The sequence below is a fragment of the Marmota monax genome, unplaced genomic scaffold (genome assembly GCF_021218885.2).
Source record: "Marmota monax isolate L192 unplaced genomic scaffold, Marmota_monax_Labrador192_F-V1.1 WCK01_AAM20220418_F8-fsc00103, whole genome shotgun sequence".
Lineage (NCBI taxonomy): Eukaryota > Metazoa > Chordata > Mammalia > Rodentia > Sciuridae > Marmota > Marmota monax.
Genome location: NW_026694286.1, coordinates 1,967,892 through 1,993,781, shown reverse-complemented (window position 1 = coordinate 1,993,781; position 25,890 = coordinate 1,967,892). Strand labels below are relative to the sequence as shown.

At 39.9% G+C, this 25,890-nt stretch overlaps 1 protein-coding gene across 15 annotated transcripts in view; it reads left to right on the top strand.

Annotated features, from left to right (window-relative positions):
• The window catches only part of Dlgap1 (DLG associated protein 1), a 912,507-nt gene that overhangs the window by 607,383 nt on the left and 279,234 nt on the right, over positions 1-25,890 (top strand). For all 15 annotated transcript variants that reach the window (XM_058586411.1, XM_058586410.1, XM_058586409.1 and 12 more), the window contains one exon: positions 4,084-4,298. In XM_058586411.1, coding sequence (XP_058442394.1) covers positions 4,084-4,298 — 215 coding nt within the window. The remainder of the gene's footprint in view (positions 1-4,083; positions 4,299-25,890) is intronic.

Genomic DNA, 25,890 nt, shown 5'->3' with positions numbered 1-25,890 from the left:
GAGGAAGGCAGGAAGGCAGACTTTAGCAGAGTAAGAATGTATTTCCTCTGTTCTGTGATGGAATACTGTATTCAAATGACCCACCATTCAGGGCCATGATGCTATTTCAATGAAGAAAGCATCTTCATCCTGGAATTAGAGGATGTTAGCCCTGCATCATGGTCATTTCTTGGTCAGGGGCAGTCTTAGGACTTCGGAATGATGCCACATAATTTCAGTTATGGAATGGCTGTACCTGAAATAGAGAATGCTCACTACTCCTTATTTTATCAAAAATAAAGCTCTTTATTTCAGTGTTAGCACTTAAACACTAAAATGTAAATACGCCCCCCTTTTTTTCCTAATCTATAGCTATTGTAAAATTTAACCTGTAATGCTTATTTATTGTTTATCAAGCCCAACTACCTCCTAGAACTGATTTTCTAGAACTGATTTCTACCTCCTAAGATGGTTCCAGCAAACAGGATATCCCTCTAGCCTGATACCAGCAAGCTCCTGGTCCCTTTTCTCTTTCAGCTTCCCTTTCTTATCAAGACGTCAGTCCCCTAAACACCATCACAGGTAACAATGATGCCTTTCACAGGCAGCTGCAAAGGCGACCTTCTCTTTAGATTTCTCTGTGCTGCTTAAGTGGAAAGTCACAGCAACCTCTGACTCTATCACAGCAGCTGCAGCCACGGAATGACCTTTCTCAACCATCCAAAGAGGGTAGCATTTTAAACTTTGAAAATGGTACATTTAAACTTTACAAAATGGTACATTGTCTTCTAAAACTGGGTACCTAAGCAATGTCTGTCTCTTGCTTTGGAGGTTGACTAAAAATAAAAACCAGCTCCTTTATAGCAATTTTACAAATCCTTATGGATTAGCAAGTGTTTCTCTTCTCCAAGGTCTGGATTTTCTGTGTCATTTCCATTTTTCCTAGAACTGATTTCTGTATTAATTTTTACTTGTTGTTAGGGAGGTGAATAATATACGAGTATTTGTATTCTACTCTGATGGAAGTAGCTTTTGTACTTAGCTGCTGTCATTTGAAATAAATGTTTAATTGAGAGGTATACAGATTAAGTGATTCTCAACTGGTTCCCTTAGCAACAATTACAGACTGTTTCTAGTAACCCCCCCCCAAAGTTTCTACCATAAACCAACTTTGAAAAGCACCTAAATAGAAATTTGCCATGTTTTTCTTCTATAAGCAATATTAGTAATCAGTGTGTCATCAGTCTCTGAGAGCAATGCTTGTGAACTTTGCATTGGTACTGAGGAATGACAGGGACTGGCTGCCTTATCTAATGACCCAAGCTGTACCAAGTTGACTTTTTAAATGGAATTGCTTAGTCAATAATTAGGTTCTGAACATGATCGTATCTGTGCAATGAGTCACTCGTCAATTGAAGGAAAACAAGACTGTTCTCAACATTTAAAATTTCCTAAAAACAACCTTGTTGCTGTGGTGATTTTGATGCTTTTTAGCTGAAAAGTAAAAACTCTACATTGCTACTAACATAAGTAATAAATGGCAACTGCATCAAATAATAATGGATCACGTAGTCAAGAACTTGGAACTGTTCAGTTCTGTGGGCACCACAAACCACAGTCTAGAAGGAGAGGCTGCATCAAATACCAGTCAATGGCAGGACCCCAGGAGCTGCAGCACTGAAACTGTCCCTTCAGAGTTGTAATTTGGGGCAGGTTCCATAACCTTGGATTCCTTACTTGCAGAATGAGCTGGGCACAATGGCGCATACCTGTGATCCCAGTGGCTCCGGAGGCTGAGGCAGGAGGATCAAGAGTTCAAAGCCAGCCTCAGCGAGAGTGAGACACTAAGAAACTCAGTGAGACCCTGTCTCTAATACAAATACAAAATAGGGCTGGGGATGTGGCTCAGTGGTCAAGTGCCTCTAAGTTCAATTCCTGGTACCAAAATCATCATCATCATCATCATCATCATCACCTTATCCCTCAGGTGCATGGATCAAGTGAGTTCATATAAAACATTTCAAACAATGTCTGTAAACAGGAAGCACAACATAATAATTTGTTAAATAAACACATTGCACAGCCAAGTTTCAACTCTGTTAAGTACCTGTCAGAGTAAGAACTACGAACTGCTGTTTCCAAGTTCGTGAGTTGTTCCATGCATTCAATCTGGTGCCTCTTGATACAAAATTCCAAATTATAGAGCTATCTTGATAATTTAAGGAGAAAATAATAGTGCTTTTCCTTTAGTGGCCCATCTATTCTCACCCCAGAGACTCTGTCATATTTAGAAATATGTCATATGTATTTGCCATTGTGGACACTTTTTCTTAACCTCTTAGATTTCAGATTCACTCCTTAATCATAAAACTTATTAGATTCTGATTTGTGGAAATTAAACCAAAAGACATTGAATCCCAGTGCTTCCGTTGACCAGCTGTGTGTCATTGGGCAAGTTCCTTCAGCTTTCTGAGCTCCTGCTTTTCATCTGAGAAATACAGAAAAAATGCACAGGATGTTGTATCAATGAAATAAATTCCTATAAAAAAATTTCTTAGCATAGTTAAATGTTACCATGAAACACTGTGTCTTTTTAGTGGGTAACCAGTAAATAGCATCAAAATATTAAGTGCCATTTTACCTTCTCATTGTCCACCTGGCCAGTTGGCAAACTTGGGTACTCCTTCCCCCCGGCACCACGGCTAACTCCTGTTTCAAATGTCTCTTTGATACATATTCCATTTGTGGCAATGTATCTTCAACTTGCTAACATGTTGATTTGGAACTTTTCCCAAATTTACGTATACTTTTTCTTCCCATCTCTGTTATAAACCTGCTGAGGGTTGAACCGGCCTGCTCCCTCTTCTGTTCTCTTTTGAGTTTCATGTGTGTGCCCTGTGTTGTAATTTATCACCATTTGATGGATGAGAAGTGTCACCATGCATTTCTTTCATCAAATGGAGAATGAATGAGATTCAACGGGAACTAGGTTAAGTTCACATTGAGATGGAAAATGTAAGAGGAATTAAAAAGACTATCATAAAGAAGTCTTCTAAAATGTAGTATAATGCCATGTTCAACTTGAAAGAAATGATTGTAGAAAGAAGACACAGTGTGTTACCCTGAGAGCACTCTCTTGGGTGGTCTCCACAATTATGGTCTTAGAGCAGGATCCAACAAAGCAAGAGGAAAAGAATGATTCGGATAAGTAGTAACAATCCCAGGTAAGCAGAGCAATCAAATTCCAACAGAACAAATGTCCTCGAGTGTGGTGTGTGTGCACACTAATATGCCATTAGTTTTCACAAGAATTTCATTAGAAACCTTCGAAGAGTGCTTTTCTCAGATCTATAAAGGCTGAATCCAAACTGAAGAGGAGTTCAGAAAGAAGAGATGGTTAGAAAGTAAATGCAGTTGGTATAGACAACTAGTTAGGAAGAAGAGAGACAGGATATGAGATGGTAAAGATGGAAGGTTCAGGGAAGGTGTAGATAAATCAGAAAACATTCTTGAACCTTAAATGGCAATTGAAAACAAGTCATTGAAAAGCTCAAATAAAACTGCTTTTCTGCCAGGTGTGGTGGTGAACGCCTGAAATCCCAGCAGTTCAGGAGGCCGAGGAAGGGGATCATGAGTTCAAAGCCAGCCTCAGCAAATGAGAGGCACTAAGCAACTCAGTGAGATCCTATCTCTAAATAAAATACAAAAAAGGGCTGGGGATGTGGCTCAGTGATTAAGTGCCCCTGAGTTCAATCCCCAGTACCAAAAATAAAAAATAAAAAAATAAATCTGCTTTCCTTTCTAATTGCTTAGACTCAGCTATTATCTGTGAGAAAACTGAGAAGTGTAAATGAATCAGAGCCAGTGTTTTAACTTTTCCTAATGCCCAGGACTTTTTTTTAAAGATTATGACATGGATGTGCCTGCCTTCCAAATATTGTCAAATCTATCATAGTAAAACACTGTTAGTGAAAGGTTATTATCTAACGTTTTAGATATTTATCTCTATTACCTATATCCGGGGTCATATGAAAAGCAGGAAAGAAAACCAAAACAAAAAAATGGATTTTAAAATAGTGAATTATGTGTTTTGTATCTGACTAGGTTCCTCAAGATGAATGGACGGGGTACACCCCTCGAGGCAGGGACGATGAAATTCCATGCCGAAGAATGCGAAGTGGCAGCTACATCAAGGCCATGGGGGATGAAGACAGTGGGGACTCAGACACAAGTCCCAAGCCTTCTCCCAAAGTGGCTGCGCGAAGAGAAAGCTATCTCAAGGCGACCCAGCCATCCCTCACAGAACTCACCACCCTCAAGTAAGTAGTCCAAACACAGGGCTTTTGATAGTGCTTTGCATTACCACCTCGGATCAGATCCTATGTCTCCAAGAGTAAGTGGGGCAGTAAAAAACTCTGCGGATGGAGTGCTGTAATATAGGAGGTGGTCTGTTGATTTTGACATGGGATGTGACTCCTATGCCCCAGTGTGTTCAAAGACAGGCACTCCCAGCTACACTCTCAGTTGATCATAGCTGAACCCCTCACCCTCAAGAGGGGTTCCAAACAACCTAGAATGCTTTCTGGAAAAATTAAGATTTCTGACCAAAGAGAGGATCCATTAGGCATTTGTTCAGCCACAAAATATTGCAGGGGAATGCTTCCTTAAAAGACTTGAATATTTTAGATAACTGAGTAATAGAGACTGTTGTCTTAGAGAAGTGTGTTGAGTCGTTTGTCAAAGTTTATGTATTCATTCTTGAAAATTAGATGAGATGTATTAGGTGAGATGACAATTAAGTGTTTCTGGATATTTATGGTTAAGTTTGGCAGCTCTATACATATTAAAATCATAAGACCTTAAAAGTAGTTTTTGTTTTTAAAAAAAATATGATCTATACATATTATAATTTATAATTTAAAGAATAAGTATTCTTTACCTTCATTTGTGCTATTTGTAAACAGAGAACAGCATTACAAAAGAAACTATGGAAATTATTTCACACAAGACCTGACTTAAATTTTAATGTTATTTATAGAGAGTAAGTCAGAGCCTTGGATCTAGAGATATAATTCCATTTGGACCCAAAAAATATATTACAGATAATTAGTACTTCTGAAGTGCCTTTGATTCCATATTTGATGAAATACATGTTACTACTCATTCATTTACATTATGTTACAAAATGAAAAATTAAAATATACAATAAATAAAACAGAAAAAGCCAAAGAAATTGGGTTAAGGAAAACAAATCAGATGGTTAATCAAGAGCATTGAAAAACAGTGGACAAACCAATCAAATACAAACTAATGGATGAGTGAAAGGAAATCTAGTAGAGGAAAAAGAAAGGGGAGGGAGATCATGAACTGAAATCAATTTCTATGCATGTAGGAATTTGTCAGAAGTGAACCCACTACTACGTATAACCATAAAGCTCTAATAAAAGAAAAACAGTGAACAAGTCTATGAGAAAAAAATGTATTTAAATAGCAAAATATATCATACTTAAAATAACTGGAGTTCCTTGATGGATTTTCGTCCAAGGGGCCATATGGAATCACTCCAGATTATTTTAATTAAAAATTAATGTCAATACATTAGTAAACCAACCCACAAGAAGCTCTTCTTTCTTTCCTTCCGATTCTAGTTGTCTTTCCTTTGTGCCTTTGTGCATTAGTTTCCTAGGACTATCATAGAAAGGCACCAAAACTGGGGAGCTTAAACCATAGAAGCCTATTGTTTCACAGTTCAAGCAGCTGGAAGTCTGGTTCAGGGTGTCAGCAGGGCCAGGCTCCCCTGAAACCTGTGCAGCACAGTCCTTCTCTGTTTCTTCTGGATTCTGGTGGATAGCAGGCAAAGCTCAGTTAATCCTTGGCTGAAAGCTGCCACCTTTTAGACTCTGTCCTGTTGTCGCGTGGCACTCTGCCTTCTGTGTCTTCACATGGCAGTCTTCTTATGACTTCATCAAAACTTGATTACATCTGCAAAGGTCCTATTTCCAAATACTATAGTGCAAGTCACATTTACAGACACTTGGGGGTCATAATTCAAGGTACACCATGGGCATACAAGGTAAATTGATTATGGAATTCAAAAAATTAAAACAAATCTTCACTGCACTGTGACACACCTAGCAGAAAATTAAATATACTCAGTCTGAGAACAACTGGTATTGTTTAAAAACAAAAGTCAGTGTGCCAAGGCAGTATGAAATAAGGGTATCCAAAGACCCTTCTGACAAATATCTTCTATGAACTTTAAAATAGCTCTCAATAGGAGAATAAAAAAACAAAACAAAAAAGGTAGACACAGCCATGGTGTTAGTTGACATCTTTTAGAAGATGCAAATGAGAAAATAAGATGAACAGAAAATCATTTAGACCTTTAAAGTCTCAGTTTCCTCTTATGAAACTACATCTGCAGCCTCCAGAGGCCCTGCCACCTCCTGAGGGTCCTGTTATGTTAGCGTGGAGAAGCACGGGGCATGTTAGCTGAATGACACCTAAGGGTCTGGGTGATGAGGTAGATGGCGGCTGCTCACAGCAATACACAGGTCTGAGGAGAACCAAAAGGAGCAGAGCTATGAGAAAGATGAAGGAGAATGCTCTGAGGAAGGCTGAGGACAGATGCCAAAATCATCATTCACCACAGTGTCTTGGGGTTCCTCTCCTCATGGCTTTGGGGGTGTGAAGAATCCACTCTGAAGCCCTTAGAACTCTTCCTTTTTCATTCACCTCCTGTGCAATATCATCTTCCTCTAATGTCCTAGATCATATTTTTACAACCATCCTATATTTCTTTTACTCCCAAGGTTTTTTTTTTAATTTTTTATTGTTGGCTGTTCAAACATTACATAGTTCTTGATATATCATATTTCACACTTTGATTCAAGTGGGTTATGAACTCCCGTTTTTACCCCGTATACAGATTGCAGAATCACATCAGTTACACATCCATTGATTTACATATTGCCATACTAGTGTCTGTTGTATTCTGCTGCCTTTCCTATCCTCTACTATCCCCCCTCCCCTCCCCTCCCCCCCTTCTCTCTCTACCCCCTCTACTGTCATTCATTTCTCCCCCTTGTATTATTTTCCCCTTTCCCCTCACTTCCTCTTGTATGTAATTTTGTATAACCCTGAGGGTCTCCTTCCATTTCCATGCAATTACCCTTCTCTCTCCCTTTCCCTCCCACCTCTCATCCCAGTTTAATGTTAATCTTCTTCTCATGCTCTTCATCCCTACTCTGTTCTTAGTTACTCTCCTTATATCAAAGAAGACATTTGGCATTTGTTTTTTAGGGATTGGCTAGCTTCACTTAGCATAATCTGCTCTAATGCCATCCATTTCCCTGCAAATTCTATGATTTTGTCATTTTTTAATGCAGAGTAATACTCCATTGTGTATAAATGCCACATTTTTTTTATCCATTCGTCTAGCGAGGATGTGGGGAAAAGGGTACACTTGTACATTGCTGGTGGGACTGCAAATTGGTGCAGCCAATTTGGAAAGCAGTATGGAGATTTCTTGGAAAACTGGGAATGGAACCACCATTTGACCCAGCTATTCCCCTTCTCGGTCTATTCCCTAAAGACCTAAAAAGAGCATGCTACAGGGACACTGCTACATCAATGTTCATAGCAGCACAATTTACTCCCAAGGTTTTAAGAGCAGAAAGAGGCAAACACACAGACAGTGGATAGACTGAGAGATGAGAGGATCAGCTACTTCAGAGAGTAAAATCGTGGAACTGAATATGAGTTAGTAACTGCCAACATACAGAAATTCAAAATGGAACCAGTTTACTAAGAACACCTTGTAAATTGAAAAACATTTTTCTTTGCTTAGAATGGCGTTTCATCAAACCATTTCTATTGTCCTCTTTCAATAGCAAGCAGGAGAACACCTGACCACCAGTCATACACGTGTTCCTTCTCTCGAACCACCCCACTCCTGGAATTATTTCTCTTAGTTCCAGTTATCTCCATTCACTTTTCCCTCACCTGTCTTTTGAGTTACATTTATCATACAGTATACATATTAAGCTTCCATAATACTCAACCACATAATGGTTATTAATGATTTCTAGTTTAAAGATATTTAAGAAGATACTCAAGGAGAAAGATGGCAAAAAAAATCAGACATGACATGACTCAGTTCTGTCTTTTATTCCTTGATGATGTTTTGACTGGAGATCATTATTTTTCTAGAAACTTGAAGCATTTGGTCCCTCATGAGAAAAAAAAAGATACCCATATCCTAGAATTCTAGTTCCCCCATAAAAGAAAACTATATTTATGTTCCTACTTCTTTGACATTTAAGTCAATTTTTTTCCTCCTTCCTCCTCAGCAATTCACAGCTTTAGGCATGAATCATAGCCATGAACCAAGACAACTAAAATTAGTCAAGTGAGATTGGGACAACATTTCATTTGAGATTTTTCAACTCCCATCTTCTCTCAGAAATTTCAGAGAGAAAGCACTCCTACACTTTTTACATTGTTTTTTCTTTATTCTTTCCCCCTTTCTCTTTTCCAATTGCGTCTTGGGGGTTTATCCATGGGGGTTGGTTTTCATCAACTACTTAATGGTGGTGATTGGATCATCTGTGGAACATTCTGGAGTTAGGAATAGACTTAACACAGCAAAGTCCATCTTTGGCCTGCTGAAGTCCTCAACTACTAGTCTCCAAAAATTGTTTCTTTCATTCTTTTCTCATATTCCATAACTGTTAACAATTCCTTCCACCTCATCACTAGCTTTTCCTTCTTCTGGGCTTAACTACTGATGAATCCAAAGTGGCACATCACCCCAGAATATTAATATTTTCATGAGGAGCTTCTGAATATTTAATAGTCATTTTTCAGACAAGAAAAAGTTTGGAGACCAAAGTTTCCTCAAAGCATATCACCACAGCTTGAAGAACTTAAGTCTTTTACTTGGATTTTCTGTAATATGCAATTTATTCTGGAACGGAGACTACCTCCTGCTACCATGATTAGTTAAAACCAAGTTCAAATCCCATCTTGGATTTTCATTCCATATACTACTGTAAAAGGAATTTTTCAAAAATGATAGTAGGTGGGCTGTCATTTAAAAGTCCTTAAGTTAAATTCAAATAACCACCAACCTGAAACAAATAGCACTTTTAAATTTCTCCTTACTTGTTTATCTCTTCATCCAAGCACTAAAAAATTTTCTTTTTCCCTGGGAGAAATAATCAGCCTTTGCTATTAGAGACTTTGAAACTCCTCTGAAATTGGCAAAAAGGGCCCCAGGCTTTTGTGAGAGGGCCAGTCAGAGCTCCTAGGAATTTTGAGAAAGTGTCTAATAGAAGGCTTTTGGAAGGTTTATTTTTAATTCTAAATGCCTCAAAGGAAGACAGTTTTCATTTTCAGGATGGTTAATCCTCTTCATCTTTATTCTTTTCCCTAGGGTCCTGAACCATTTACTTGGAATGGAGAGGGGTGTTTTAGATAAGTTGATAAAATACTAAATAGCTCTGAGCTTTTGGTAACTGGTTTAACATCCCTGAATCTCCCTAATAACACGAGAGTCATATGCCTTTAGCATGAATGGCACTACTCAGGTGACTCCTGCCCCAACTCATGGACAGACGGCATTAGCAGATCCCAACATTGATGGATCCCATCATCTTTCCCACCAAGCATAACTCATAGATCCTGGAAGCTATTTCTAGTCTACATGAAAGATCTCTGAGGAACCTTTTGCAGTTCAAAGACAAAAGGACATTGCATTGATAAATAAAATCATTTTGATAAATAAAATACGTTGATAAATAAAATCCTTCAACTTTAGTTCTGGAGATTTTAAATGAATTGGTTTTGCATCAGAAACCCCAAACAGGAGCCTCTTGCTGGAGTCTCTTTGTCTCTGTATAAGTCTTCTCTCTCTCTCTCTAGACACACTGTGTCCTCTGCCTGTTCCTCACATTCCACATGCCCCTCCTACCCACCGACTGTTCCTCCTGTTCCTTCTCTTCCCAAAAAAAGAGGAGGAGTGGTGGATATGGGAGCATCACTATTTTTTTTCTCAAAGATGTGAACCACATTTAACAATATGGTAATATATATATCATCCTATCATTGTCCTAGTGATAGGAAGTGCCTCTGGTTTCCTTTGTGGTCTGCTTTCCCTTAATGCTTTTCCAAGCCTTTCCTACCTATCCCTCAGTACAATTGCCATACGACATCCAATAGTAAGGAGAACAGAATAGCACGATGTGACACTACAGAATCGCGAATCTACATCCTCTGTGACATAAACGCAGAGCAGTTGCTCATCCCTCCCCGACCACAACACTTTCTCCTATTATTCTCCATCTTTCCTACTCCCCTCCCACTTTCCAGAGCAACACAAAATGGAAAGAAGTTTAAAACAGGGAAAGTAATTCTCACTCACTGATAAACGGTCACTTGCTCATAGGCTTACGATCTCAAGACCTTTCGAACCCCTGTAGAAATGCCTGATTGAAAGAAGAGGGGAAACTAGGACAAGAAATTAGTGTTGTATTCAGTCCCTGATTTTCCTGCTTTTATACAAAATTGCTCCTTCTTTGGTATATGAATACTCTCCTCCAAATGATGTGGACTGTGTGAGCACTGCAGCCTGTATCACACTGTGGCCCCTTATTGTATAATTAGTCTTTAGAAAACCTATTTTGGAAGGACACCAGCAGAGATCAAACTGTCCCTAAAAGGACCATGATCACAGGGAAGAAAGAACAACTCGTGTATCTTTAAAGGAAGCAAAAGAATGAAAGGAAGTACAGATTTTTTATACACACAACACACACACACACACACACACACACACACACACACTAGGGATTGAACCCAGGGGTTGAGCCACATCCCCAACTCTTTTTTATTTTTTATGTTGAGGCAGGGTCTCACTAGGTTACTTAAGGCCTCACTAAATTGCTAAGGCTGGCTTTGAACATGCAATCCTCCTGCCTCAGCCTCTTGAGCCCCTGGGATTATAGTCATGCACTACCATGTTCAGCTTAGATCTTTTTTAAAAGAGATGGAACAGAGAGAATAAAAGTAGGAAAGATATTTATGTTCTGAGGGCCTGACTGAATGCTGAGGGCTTTACGTGTGTGTTTTCATCTGATCACACAACTCTATACATGTGATTTTGCTCATTTTGCAAATTAGGAATCTTGATGAGACTAAATAACACCCAAGGTAACCTATCAATTGCTTGTGAAAGCTAAGATCTAAACCCAGTGTTGCAGGCAGAAAAGATAAAAATCTGGATGGAATAGTGAACTATTTTAAAGACATTTTTAATGAAGGGAATGGAAAACCAGCTGGGTGTCAACATCTGAGACTTGGTGTCCAGGAAAAGGACATTCATAGCCTATGGCGAGAATGAGGAATGGATCTGATGTGGTGTCAGGGGCTCTGGGAGGTAGGTTCTTACCTGGAAGGGCTAGCAGCAGACACATGCGTTGATGCTGGAAGGACTTTGGGAATGTCTTGACTTGAGTTTCACCTGAGGTGAAGGAAAGAAGGACCAAATGACCAAAAGATCAGAGCTGCACACGCCATTGGCTAACAAACAAACAAACAAACAAAAAAAAAAACACTAGGAGAAGAGATGGCCTCTGAGGAGTCTGGTTCAGCCCTATGGGCGTGGGGACAAGTGTGATAACAAATCCTAGACCCGTATGTGTTCTGGGACCTGCGTTGTATTTATGATCTGATCCTTTTTCACATGACAGCTGACCAGACTTTCCACCTGTGCCAACCAGCCAGAAGGGGCTGTGTAACCAGGCACTGGAAGGGCAGAGATGGGAGCAGGGGAAAGAGCCAGTGAGGATTCTGGAAACAAAGTGTCCCCACTCTCCTTGGGTCATTCTGATCAAAGGTGATGCTCACTGTCCTATGAAGAAGACTTTGATTTGCCAAGAGCCTTAAAATACTTTTGCCTTGCCTATCTGCTGGATGTTATTCCTTCAATCTAATATCTATGTTCCCTGTTAAAGTGCAGACAGCCAGCTAAAGAGAACACCCTAATTATAATCAGAAATCGTATTCATGTAATCATGCAGTAAACATTTATTCTGTACCTAAAATGTCTAAGTATTGCATGAGTCATTTATACCTTGGTTTCAGTAAATTTATTATTTGCGTTGCTAAAATTGTTTTCCAGATTTTATATGCACACATACACTTGAATCTAAAAAAGCAGACTCTATGGAAAAGAAAGAAACTTAAAATTCAGAGGTTGATGATTGTCTTAGTCTATTTTCTGTTGCTATAACTGAGTAGCACAGACTGGGTGTTTTATAAAGAATAGAGGTTTATTTGGCTTATAGTTCTAAAGACCAGGAAGTCCAAAATCATGGCACCAGCCTCTGATGCGGACCTTCTTGCTATATCATAACAAAGCAAAGTGTTAAATGTGGCAAGACATAGCAAGCATGCTAGCTCAATTTTTTTCTTCTTCTTCTTTTAAAGTAACTAATGTCACCATGGGGGTCCCACCACCCATGAACTCACCTAATCCTCACCTCCCAAAGGCCTCCCTTCTGAACATCAGTAATATCTAACTTTGGGGATTGTTTCCAATACGTGAACTTTTCAGGGACATACTCAAATCACAGTAACACTTTTGTTCAGAAATTTTTCTGGTTGGAATGGGGAAAATTTTGAGGTTTTGTTTGTTTTCTTTTATATTATGAGTTACCCTTTTATCAGCATAATTGAAGTTATTAGTTTTACTTTCATTTTATGTATCATTAAAAAAAAAATTCTCATTGTGCACCCAGATGGCAGGACACCATGTAGGAAAGAGAAAAGCTTCTTTAAAAAGAAGCCTAGGCAGACGTATTAGAAGATGCCTGTAATCCTTTTTGGAAGCAGGCTCAGTATAAGTCCTAAATAAATATATCTTTATACAGGATGCATACGGAATGGCAAAAGTACCCATAGATCAAACAGAAGGAAATCAAAACTGCAGCCCAAGGAATGTAGGTTACCTGCAAGGAACTTCTAGCTGCAAAGCTATTGATTATTAAATAAATTAATTTGGAATTTTTTAGAGAAACTTTAAAACATCTTGAATTGTATTTCTCTGGAGGCTTTGATAATCAGCATTGAGCTGAATGAAATGAACAGGATATCTATATGAGATTTGGCCTTGCTGAGAAGTCTAAGACTTCATCATAATATCAGCAACATATTTTTAAAATGTACATTGATCCTATATTTTCAAGCTAAGCATGCAGATAGATAAGACGTCAAAGTACCCAAATAACCCAGTACTCCCTAAATATAAAGGTATTGTTATGGGGAGTCACTCCAGAAAATACTCTAAGTTCAAATTTCAAATCAAAGCAGAGTTTTATTTACCTGGCCAGGGACTGTTCCCACCACAAGATAATTTTTTATAAGAAAACAGCTCTCATTTCAGTTTCTCAGAAATAGCCCTTGTAACAGTTTTTTATAGAAGGCAGCAAAATGGCGTCTTAGGCCTGTCTATGACAGTTTTTGCTTTATAATGGTCTTATCCACTTATCAAAATCTCATATCTATAATCTATATTTTTTACTAATCTATAACCTATAAATTACACTCTTATTGATTGTATTTATCAGCTCACACCACAACAATATCCCTTTTCTTCTTGGCTCTTCTCTATCAGTAGAATTGCCATTTTCCTAAATATAGTCATGAAGCATTGTGATTCTCTTCTTACCTCTTTGAGCTTTAGGGCTTCCTTATCTCTCAGTTGAATGATCATATAGGACAGATTTGTCTTGCTGCACAAACCTCTCTCTGTTCCAACTCCTTCCAAAGTCTTTCTACCAGGTCACTTTAAACATCATTTCATTTCTGAATTCTGCTCTGTCTATGCACAAAATCTTCAACATAGCATTCAAAACTTTCACAGTGAATCTCCATTCTCCTTTGAGATATTCTTTCCTGCTGTCCCTCTACAAGCTTTCTATGCTTCAATCAAACTGAGATACTATCCGGATACGAAATGTCAAAGAAAAAGAAGATGAAGAAGAAGGGAATTAAAGCACAGGGTAAGTTGAGCACCAGACTGTAAAGTTGGTATTTGGAAGAAAAACGGATCACTTCTCCTCTCATTCCATTGGCAAAAGCTAGTGACATTTCAAAGTCTAACTTCAAAGAGTACAAGACAGGCAACCTTACCATGTGCCCAGGTACAAACACGCAAAAAATAATTGACAAGCAGCTATAATGCCTACCAAAGTCCATCCTTCTTGACTCTAAATATTTAACTCACTCTCTCCCCTGAAAGCAACATATAATGCTTCACTATTAAAGGGAGAAAACCCAAAGGTCTGTCCTATCCTGGCACAAAATCAACCTCAAAATTTATGGTCTGTGGTTGATGCACAATAGTCTGTACAACAGAGAATGATACACAGTAATATTTGCTTTGGTCCAGGTGTGTCTTTGAGACATGCAGACTCAAAAAGACAAATTCATCTGCCTTCCACATATCCAATATATGATTGTAGAACAAGAATAAAATGAACCATAATAAACATTCCAATGAAGGAAGAAAATGGAAAATAACAGTAGCCACTGATCCATACAATTCTGCAATCTCATTGGGTAAGATGCCATAGGCCCTGTACCTTGGGGGACAGAAAGTTTTCTTGATTAGGCTGCAGTTCTCCCGGGGAGCAACTTCTGGGTCTGTTGTTCTCCATATGTCCTGATTCCCTGCTCTGGAAGAACTCTTCCATTTCTATTATCTTCTTTGACCAAATATGTAGTGTACATCAGGGAACGGGAATGTGTGTTCCTTAGGATCCCAGAAGGCATTTCAGGACTCCTCCATTTACCCCTCCAGTTGTGTTTTGATCTAGGCTCATCCTTTTGTTTGGTTTTGTTTTGTTTTGTAGGTAGTAAAGCTCTCTTCAACATACAGTTTGCTTCTTCTCTGTTGACTCCAATGAGTTCCATGTACCAATCACCACATTGACAGATCTCTGCTAGACAAAGTTATCCTTTTTTGCTCAATTCATTTGAAAGTCACAGTCATAGCTACTTTATGAATCATTTTGTCTAATCAGAGGGATTTACTTAATTGTATCTTCATTCTAAATTCTCTGAATCCATTCTGAGGTTTAAACAATGGGATGTCCATATACTTGATTTGAATTTTGCAGGAAGGGGTAGTTTTCATATTCCATCATCACCTAAATCCTTCTCATGTTTACCTTTTACAAATTAGACTGAAATCAGTTTCTTCTTCTAATCCTGCAAATCCACAAATATCTAAGATTCTCCTTATTCTCCTTCATCGCTACTTGTAATCTAACCATTTTTTTCTCAGTTTATTTCTTACATGTATAAAGGCATACACTGTTAGGGATTTGTATCATTCTTGTTGCATTTCTGGAGGCAATTTATGTCCTAGCTAGTATAGGCTAGGTTATGCCTTGTCAATGGTTGCCAACAGCAACCAACCTATGGTATTGACACTGCTTTGAATCTATCTCTAGAGCTATGAGTTCATTTTTACATCATCTACTGTTCAAGAAAACAGTCTACCAAATGACTCACGACTGTGTACCATGGAACAACACTTTTTCAGTCTCTAATAACAATCACTTTGCTGCCTTCTATCACATCCTGAAACCATAGCGTACACGTTTAGGGATTTTTGTTGTTCTTGTTGCATTTCTGATACCAATTTATATCCCTGCAAGAATAGGCTAGGTTATGCTGTGTTGATAAACAGCCAGCAGATCTCAACAGTTTATTTCTGACTCGTGATATTATGACTTGGTATGAGGCTCTGCTCATTGCAGCCACTCAGACACTCAGAATCATAGAGACTCCATCCCAACAGGTGGGATGATCGCCAAATCACAGAAAGGGATGGTGGCAAACGGAGCACTGCTTCCTATAAATCAGACACATGGCCTTCACTCATGTGTCATTGCTAAAGCAATCTATATGACCACAGCTAATTTTAAAGAGGCATAGAAGTGCAATACCAGCATGTGCCCAGAAAACAAAGTGCTGAATACATTCGGTGACCTACAGTCAATACCTCAAGTCCTTCGTTAATGCTATCCTCTGCCCTAGACCTCTCCATTGCCATCTCCTATTCATTGATTCCTTCAACAAAGACAAGCATGTTGCTCAAGAGCTCGGGTGCTGAGGTTAAATTACCTCAATTCAAAATCATAGCTCTGTCGCTCCTAGATGTATTACTACGGGAACATCATTCACCATTCTCTGCTTCAGTTTCCCCATCAGTTACATAGGGACCATGCTATCTCCCACCTCAAGAGTACTCGTGAAGATTCAAGAAAATATGTGCATGGAGCACTTAGTACAGAGCCTAGTGCATTGGAAGTGCCCCTTACATGTTAGATATTATCATTTTGGGCCACCTGCTATGTGCAAAGTATGGGGATACATTAGTCATTCCAACACCTAGTTTAATAGATTTTACAATCTAATGGAGAACACTAGAAAAAAAAAGGCTTTATTTTTTTTAAACTCTCCTCTCAGATTTAACTTCTGTTGATGGTGTAAATTATTTCTTTCCCCTACGAACTCCCAAAGCACTGTGTTAACATTTCTCAAGGTAGCTGTAGCCTTCTTATGTACTTTTCTATTTTCTCTGTTCCTCCTGTGGAAGGATGTTCATAAGTTATCTGAAGGAATGTCTGTGAAGCGCTAGGTCCAGCATTACCCCCAAGGAAATGCGAAACAAATGCTAACTACCCCTGTATGCCTAAGGTGCTTTGAGCAGTCCCTTCCCTCCAAGGCTTCAACCTGTGTTGTTGGTTTGAACTGTCATCTGACATCCACCCAGCATCCTTTAGCTGCGTCTGTGCTCCTCAGATTCTTCAGCCTCCCTGAAGTTTCTGAATCTGTGAAAAGCTCCCTGTTCCTTCCAACCCTGCTTAACATTGCCAGCCCACCTGGAGGCTGGGAGCTCAGTCTGGCAGGTACACATTAGCATGTTAAAAATATCTACACAACCGTCCCTAGTACTGTCACCCACTTTGAACATCAGCATAGTTCCTTCTGTTCACCTGGGGAAATCCCTATTCTTTCCAGTTTTCTAAGGAGGAAGGGGTTGGCACTAAGCCACCAGCATTAACTAGTCCTTTTAGAATTGGGGAAGGGTCTTCTTCAATGACCACCTTAACCACTCGGCACGTTGTGAAACTTACTCGTGAATCCACGTAAAGCAGTTACATGGAACACACTTGATCATTTATCCTGATCATTGATAATAGTTTAAATTTCTCCCAAGCCTTTTTTTCCCCAAGAAAACATAGTACATATAGCAATTTATCAAGTGTTTTCAGTACATCTCATTTGATCCTCTCAATGGTCTCAGAAGGAATTTAGAGTTGATTTTAACCAAGAATTTACAAGTGAGCCAAAGTTTTCTCATGGTTTTGAGGTTCATTATAGTAGCACCCCCTCCTCCACAGAAAATCTGAACTAAGCTTCTCCAGAAATCTTCACCATAACTGATTTTCGAACTATCAGCAAAGGAGTCTTTACAAGAGTTCAATGCAGGTAAACTTCCTATTTTCCTGATGCTCTATTACTTGGCCACTGGCTTGGAAGAGATCAGCACTCCGGATGCTGAAGGCCCCTTTACTTGTTTTTCACAAACATTCATCCAGTATAGTAGTTTGTAGAAGTGTGTTTGCAAATGCAAAGTGTGATTAAAAAAATCCTTTAACAAGACCTCTGGCCTTGAGTTGGGCTTCACAGAGATGTCTACATTTCTAAGATAAGAGAAGTTACCAGTTGGGCTCCATGGTAACAGCTGGCAGGGGGAGGAAAGAAAAGGGAGAAGAAGCTCTCCCCTTCTCAGGTGTTGTCCTTGAAGGGTTAACTTGCCCAAAACAGTGAAAGAAAAAGCTGTTTTTATGTGAACTTTTGCAGACTGTGAACTTCTAAGCCCCTCCCCTTACATGTTGGGTATAAAGTTCTAAGACTACCTGAACTTGGGGCTCAGGGGGTTGATTGATTGCAGCAGAAGCTGTGCCCTCTGAACCTGCTTGCAGCCAAATACAACTGCTTCCTGCAATCTTCAGTGCCTTGCCTCCTCTGTCTTGCCTACAGTGTTGTGAGACTGGTCCTGGGCTCAAGCTCTAGCCCTGTGCTTTCCATTGCCAACTTTCTTCCTCCTACTGACTCATGGAGCAGTGGGGACTTTTCCCTGAACAGTCTGGGGACTGTCTACACCATCTGGACATCATTTTTGACTTCCAATGTTTTTGACTTCCAAGCTCAGAACCTTCTTTTAGTTCCTTTGAACTTCTCTTTCCCAGAAAAAGCAGAGCTGGGAGCTCTGAACTTCTATCCAGATTGCCAACTGCATATGAAACTGCCAACACCTGGGTAGCATTCCTGTGCTGAACTTGAAGAAAGGTGAACACTCTGTCAAGGGTTCAGTCCCTTGAGAAAGTCAGACTCATCCTAAAGCTCATGTCTTCAGAGGCTAGGATGAAAAAGTCAAGTGAAAACCTCTTTCCCATGTTGTTGACCTTCTCCATTTGGTGAAGAAAAGTTGTGTCTGAATTTCAGATGGAACAAAGCCAGAGGTGAACAGGGCTGGCTGTGTAAACTAGCTTTCTGTCACTGTGACAAAATACCTGAGATAAACATCTCATAGAGAAAAGTTAATTTTGGCTCATGGTTTCAGTTCATGATCGACTCAGTCCATTGGTTTTGACCTGCGGTGTGGCATGACATCATGGAAGGGAGACTACGGGACAGCAAAGCTGCTCACCTCATGGTGGTCTGGAAGCAAAAAGAGAAAGAGGAGGAGCCAGAGGCCAATATCCTCTTTGAGGACACATCCCCAATGGCCTAACTTCCTCCAGTGGGCCCCACTTCCTGGAGGTTACACCAGCTCCCAATAGCACCATAGGCGGGTGACCAATCCTTCAACACATGGCACTAAAAGTACTATAATTGCTCAAAAAGGGGGGAAATTGATATGAAATGGAAATAGCAAGAGATGACTTCATGAAAGAGAAAGGATTCCACCTGGAATTTGAATAATCACTCAAAGGCAACAGACTGGGGAGGGGAGATGTCTCAATATAAAGAATCAAGTTGAGTGATGCATAAGAAGGAGTATTTGAAAATGGAAAACCATCCTTGGAGAGTCAGGGAAGACTTTTATGAACAAGATCCTTAAATATCCAGAGAATTCATTTGTTTTTAATCCGATTAGTGAGAGGGAACTTTTGATGGCAAAGTCAGGGGACAAAAGCAATGTGTTATTTGAGAAAGATGGCCAGTGTGGAGTAATGGAAAGGTCAGCTATAGGAGAGTATATTGTCTTCTCACTTATATGAGGGCATATTCTATATTATTTACATGAGTATATATGTATGGAATGATGTTCTCTAACATCACAATAGCTATTCTCTCTATGGGGGAACTGTATAGGTAGGTGACTTTTGCTTTATTCCTTATTATTTCTCTTGGTTTTTCTTCTTGCTTCTTTTTTTATTTCTGTGTCTCATTGTTAGATGTGTCTAATTTTAACAACCAAAAAAAAAGACCTCTCCAAGAATAAAAATGACTAACACATAGAAGCTCTCCTCATAGAAGAACTCTAATGGCACCAATAAGGCATGGATTATTCTTGTTCAGAATTATACAAGGAGAAAACAGGGACACAGAAAATGAAATGACACAGAGCTGGAGGTGACACAGCATGATTTGAATCCAGAGCCCACACCACTAACCACTATACTAAACTGCCTGTAAACAGAAACAAATGGTAGGCAGAGAGTTTGAAATCAAGTAAAAGAACCAAGAGAATATTGCTCGGGTCCAAGGAGGAAATGGTAGAAGCATAGACTGGCAGGATCCTACACAGAGCTGCTAAACCAACTTGCACAAATCAGTGAAGACCCCCAAAATCAAAAGTCAGCAGCCACCGGGTCAGAATTCCTTATGGTTGTGGCTGCTGCTGTCATGATGGTGACTGCTGTTTTGTGTGGGGACTTTGGAGGTGATTAGATTGTGAGACTAGAGGCCCGATGATGGGGCTAGGGTCTCTCTAAGAGAGCAGAGCCAGCCAGTGACACCGCCTGAAGTCAAGGGAAGCCAGTCGGAGCTGATAAACTCAGCACAAGAAGAGAGGTGGTCTTTCTTTCCCCCTGAATGCAAAGGGAAGCAATGGTAAGATTTAAACAGCAGAGCCTATACCACAATAGACATCATGTCATACAGGTCTCTTTTCTGTTTAGGAATAATGGAAAAATTTCCTATTATTATTATTATTATTATTATTATTATTATTATTATTATTATTATTAAAAATAAGACTCACACCTGTAATCCCAGAGGTTCAGGAGGCTGAGGCAGGAGGATCAAGAGTTCAAAGCCAGCCTCAGCAATGGCGAGGTGCTAAGCAACTCAGTGAGACCCTGTCTCTAAATAAAGTATGAACTAGGGCTGGGGGTATGGCTCATCAGTCGAGTGCCCCTGAGTACAATCCCCAGTATCCAAAAATAAATAAAATATGACTTACAAAAATTCCAACAGGCCAAAGAGTATTTCAGTACTTAAAATCTCCCTCCCCTCTCTATCTCTTCTTACCAATCTATAGAGGTAAGAATTCTAAGTTTCTTACATATTCTTTCAGAAATGTACTATGCACTTATTAAATGTACTCATGTCTAAACTTCCTTTACACTAACTGTTCTACAATTTGCTCTTTTCACTTACAAGTATATCTTAAACATTGTTTTCTATAAGTGCACAGAGAATAACCACATTCTTTTTAACAGCTGCTAAGTATTTTATTGTATGCATGTAGTATAATTTATCGAACAAGTTTCTGTTTTGAACGGGGAATATTTTTTTGTGCAAGACAAAAAGGCCTAATTATAAGAAAACGAAATATTCACAACATATCAAAATGGTCAAAGAATTATAATTCTTGGGCAAGAGTGAAGGAAGAAGCTGAGAGTTTTAAAGTTATTTCAGTACCCATGATGGCTCAGGATCTCGAAGCCCTTGATCATTTAAAAAAATGCAAATGAAGCAAAAGCATAATATATGGCACACACCTATAATCCCAATGGCTGGGGAGGCTGAGGCAGGAGGATTGCAGGCTCAAGGCCAGCCTCAGCAATTTAGTAAGACCCTGTCTCAAAATAAAACAAAAAAGGGCTGAGGATGTGGCACAGTGGTTAAGCATCCCTGCATTCAATCCCTGGTACAAGGGGGAAAAAAGTAAAATATATTTCCAGCCACAGTCATAAAACTTGCCTTTTCAGTTCCCTACAGGTGGGACTGGGTTCTGAGACCAGACCACTCCAAGGCTGAATGTAAGCAAACTACCACTGGAAAAATAATTCAGGAGCCATTGTAACAATAACTGGATTTGTTGTTGGTTTTGTTTTTCAGCTTACAGTCATGGTGATGTTCCATGAATAGCTAAAAATGTCCAGGTTCTTTTACTTTATGAATTGGGCTAATTAGAAGATAAGACGTTCCTTCCTATTTTTCATTCTTTGTCTTGAAAGAAAATAATCATCTCAGGTAGAGCGAATTCCTCGTAGTACCAAGGAGGGAGAGGTGACCCTTGGAAGGGAAGAAATGTTAAGTGTTTCATTTTGTTTTGTTTTCCTAAAATTAGGTAAATCCATTAAATCTGTGTCCTCCTCAGCCATCCCTCCCCCTACCTTCACAGAGTTTATTTAAGTAGTTGCCCATAGCAACCACCCACACTCCAAGTAGCTGAGCCTGGTATTGTGGGGAGCGGTTTGGCATGCTTCCGTCTTGCTTCCATTATTCACTGTGCCCTGGAGGTAATTACATAAAATTTAAATGATAATATAAATATATTAACAATGGTTTTGGGTCTCCTTTATTTATTGTTATTGTTGTTGTTGTTGTTTTTAGGTCCTACTTTTTTCAATGCTATGATAAACTACTGACCACAAAACTGTTGTCCTTGGGGTCCATTGGTCCCCTTCGCACTGTTAGAGAGGGAATTGTTTCAGGGAGAAGAGAAAGGCTACAAAGAAAGCCCAGCAGAAGGGACAGGTGCTTGGCCACCCTGCTTTCCTCCCCTCGGCCTTCATGGTGACACTGACATTTCTGGGACCCAGTTCTGACATCAGGCTTTGCTGCTGATGACGTCTGAAAGAGTGGGAAAAGGCAGAGCAGGGTACAAAATCTGGGCATCACCACATCGTCACCTTCCACAAGTTAATTTGTTTCTCCCAGTGGGCTTTCTTTGTTTTTAAGCTGGGTCTCCAACCTATCACTAAATAAATAAATATGTGAGAATTAAGTGAGCTCACAGATGTTAAGACCCTCATCTGGATACTTTGTTATGCAAGGACATAATCAGTATCTTTTATATATACTAGATACAAATTGTACTTTGACATAAACAACCCTGAGGGGAAAAATCATAGACACTGGTTTGTTGACAGAGAGTAGCCCTCCATGATGTGCCAGGTGCAGTCGAGCGGACCCCAGCCTGACCATGTGAGGCTCCTTCTCATGGACCTGGAATCCTACTCTGCTCTGCAAGTCATGACCCAGGACTCGTCTAGACTATGCTTTCCCTTTATGGGGAAGCTGCCCTTCACCTTTGATCTATGTAGGGTCATCCCCCATCTCTGTCCTCAGGAGGAAGGTATTTACCTGGCTGAAACAAGAAGGCCCAGTGATTGATCATGGGGGTTTCCCCCGACTACAAACCTATATGGCTGCCTTTAAGTTTCTCTTTTTTTTAATTGGTGCACTATATAGTTGTACTGTTGTCGGGACAGATGAGGCAAGGCACCGAAGACAGCAGGAAACAGTTGTATTGGGCTGCAGCCAGGTTCAGAGGGCACAGCTTCTGCTGTAATCAATCAATCCCCTGAACCCCAAGTTCAGGTAGTTTCAGAACTTTATACCCAGCATGTAAGGGGAGGGGCTCAGAAGTTCACAGTCTGCAGAAGTTCACATAAAAGCAGCTTTTTCTTTCACTGTTCTGGGCAAGTTAACCCTTCAAGGACAACACCTGAGAAGGGGAGAGCTTCTTCTCCCCTTTCTTTCCTCCCCCTGCCAGCTGTGACCATGGAGCCAAATTGTAACTTATCTTAAAAATGTAGACATCTCTGTGAAGCCCAGCTCAAGGCCAGAGGCCTTGTTTATACATTTCTTCAAACTACTACACTGGGTACATGTTTGTGAACAACTAGTAAGGGGGTTTCCAGCACCTGGAGGGCCGATTTCTTCCAAGCTAGTAGCCAAGTAAAATAGGGCAACACAAAAATAGGAAGTTTATCTACATTGAACTCTTTGGTGGAGACTCTTTTGCTGACAGTCCTAAAATCAGCCAGGGTGAAGATTTCTGGAGAAGCCCAGTTAAGACTTTTCTGAGGACAAAGGGGGGGGCCACTATAGTACATAATGGTGAGATTTGTTGTTTGAATCTGTCTTTTCATCATCTCTCACTGACTTCTCTCCAGTGTGGGAAACATTCCACCGGCAAGTCACCGTGACCTACAGTCATGAAGCCCGTGTTTTACCCATTGTTCTAAACTAGTATCCTTGCCTATGTTTACAGGTGCTCCTCCATTGGAGGAGTAGGGCCTGCAGTGTACCAGATCTGTTTTCCTAATATATCGTAATTCACTCCTTACGTCATTCGACCCATTTGGATAAAACACACCCCTCAGGTAGTGAAGGGGGGACCCACTAGTTGCCCCACTAAGAACATCAAGAATATCCTCCTCGCGTGCTCACTAGCCCTTAATCGCAGAATGCTTGCTTTCTTCTCTTATTGTTCATAGTTTTCATCCTTGATCTACTCTTGGTCTGCAGGGACTTCCCTAACAAAATGGCATAGGCTGTTTCCCAGTTCTGGATCCTGGAAGAATGAGATCAGGGGACAGTATGGTCAGGTTCTGGTGACGGTTTGCCTGCATATGGTTGCCTACTGGCTGTGTCCTCACGTTGCGGGAGGAGAGAGAGAGAGAAAGGGAAGAGAGATGAAGCAAGCTCTCTGGTGCTTCATGGTAGAAGGGCACTAATCTCATCATTAAGGTCCCACCTTCATGACCTCATCTAAACTTAATTACCTCCCAATGACTTCATCTCCAAAATGCCATCAAACTGGGTGTTAGAGCTTCAATATATGAATTTGGGGGTTGAGCAGGACACATTCAGAAGAGAGCCCCCTGACATGTATTCTTCTTTCTGTGATCACTATAGAAGAAGAAGGGTGTTGATGCACCCCAGGAAGAAGAAACGATGGGATAATGCATTTTTAAATTACCATGAGGTGACACACACCTGTAATCCTGGCTACACATGAGGCTGAAGTAGGAGGAAAGCCAACCTGGGTAACTTAGCAACACCCTGTCTCAACGTTTCTTAAAAATAAATAAATAAATAAAAATGGCAGGAGGGGATGTAGCGCTATAGTAGATGCACCAGGCTCTTGATTCAATTCACAATACTATAAAAAAAATAGAAAAAGAAAAGGCTATTAAAATATGAATTCTGGTCATTATTTTTATCAGGGATGCTCTTGCTGCTGGAATCTGCTTCACTGCCACCGTGAGGGTCTGGCAGTTCCCATCTCATGCCCACTGCAGCCCCTATCTTCCTGGCCAAGCATTTGTGACTATGTTGATAGCATATTTAAGAATCAAGCTCAGGTTTCATGTTTCTGCTTCCACCCACCTGCAGGATCTCTTTGATGGGCTGTCACTCAATGCATGATCCCTTTCTTCCTGACTTCTTAAGAGAACACATGACCTGAATCCTAACAATAGAGTGTTATGATTATAAGAAAACACTTTTCATATGTAGTACTGATGAGAGTATTTCACGTTTATGTAGATTTTACAAGTGTGGAAGTTTGTCAATTATCTCTCATTTGATCGTTAAACAGCCTCCTCGTGTCAGTCACATCTTTGCTACTGTAACAAATACTGATCAAAGATAATCCACTTTTAAAAAAAAAGGTTTATTTTTTGGTTCAAGGCTTCAAAGTTTCCAATTCATGATTGGTTGACCCTGTTGCTTTTAGATCTCCTCCCTTATCATGGTGAGAACACATGGTAGAGCAGACCACTCACCTCATGACAGGCACACAAAAGAAGAAAGGAAGAGAAGGGGCTAGAGTCCCACTATCCACTTCAAGGGCACAACCCCAGTGACCTCAAGATGTCCCACTAGGCATCATTCCTGAGGGTTCACCACTTCTGAATAGAGCCATCTCGGGGACCAAGGCTTTGAGGAACATTCAAGATCAAACCCTAGCACAAGTCATGAGCTGCATTGGGTATAGCCCAGGACTCCTCACTCCACAACCAGGATGTTTTCCATAATATTAAATGCCAGTGCAAAATGGTTAAAGGGCATAGTTTTGAAGAAGAAAAAGGAGTTGGTTTCTCCCAGTCTTCATTACAGAAGATTTTCCAAAACAATATGAAGTCTAGAGTTCTAAACTCTCTGCCTCTCTTAATCACAAATTCTCTTTCTTTCTCTCTCTTTATAATATATATGCTATGTATATGCAATATATATGCTACATATGTATTTGTATATTGTAAAAGGCAATAACCCTTTAACCAATCAGATGGCATTGCTTTGTAGCTGACCAAACCCTTCAGCAGCATTAATCTTATATTGTTGGTTTGGGTAAGTGTCAAAGGAGGACATTTGTGTTTTGTTTCAGCGATTTTTATTTACCAAGCCACACAACTCTAAGAAAATAGGTGAAGAGAATGAAGAAAATTTATTTATTGAATGAGTGTCTAACTTAGTCCTCAATAAGAAAATCCCCTTATCTCTTTCAAAAGATTCGGAGGTTTTTTTTCTTCTTGACTTTTCATGACATCCAACTCCCCTGTCTCATAAGACGCTCAGTCA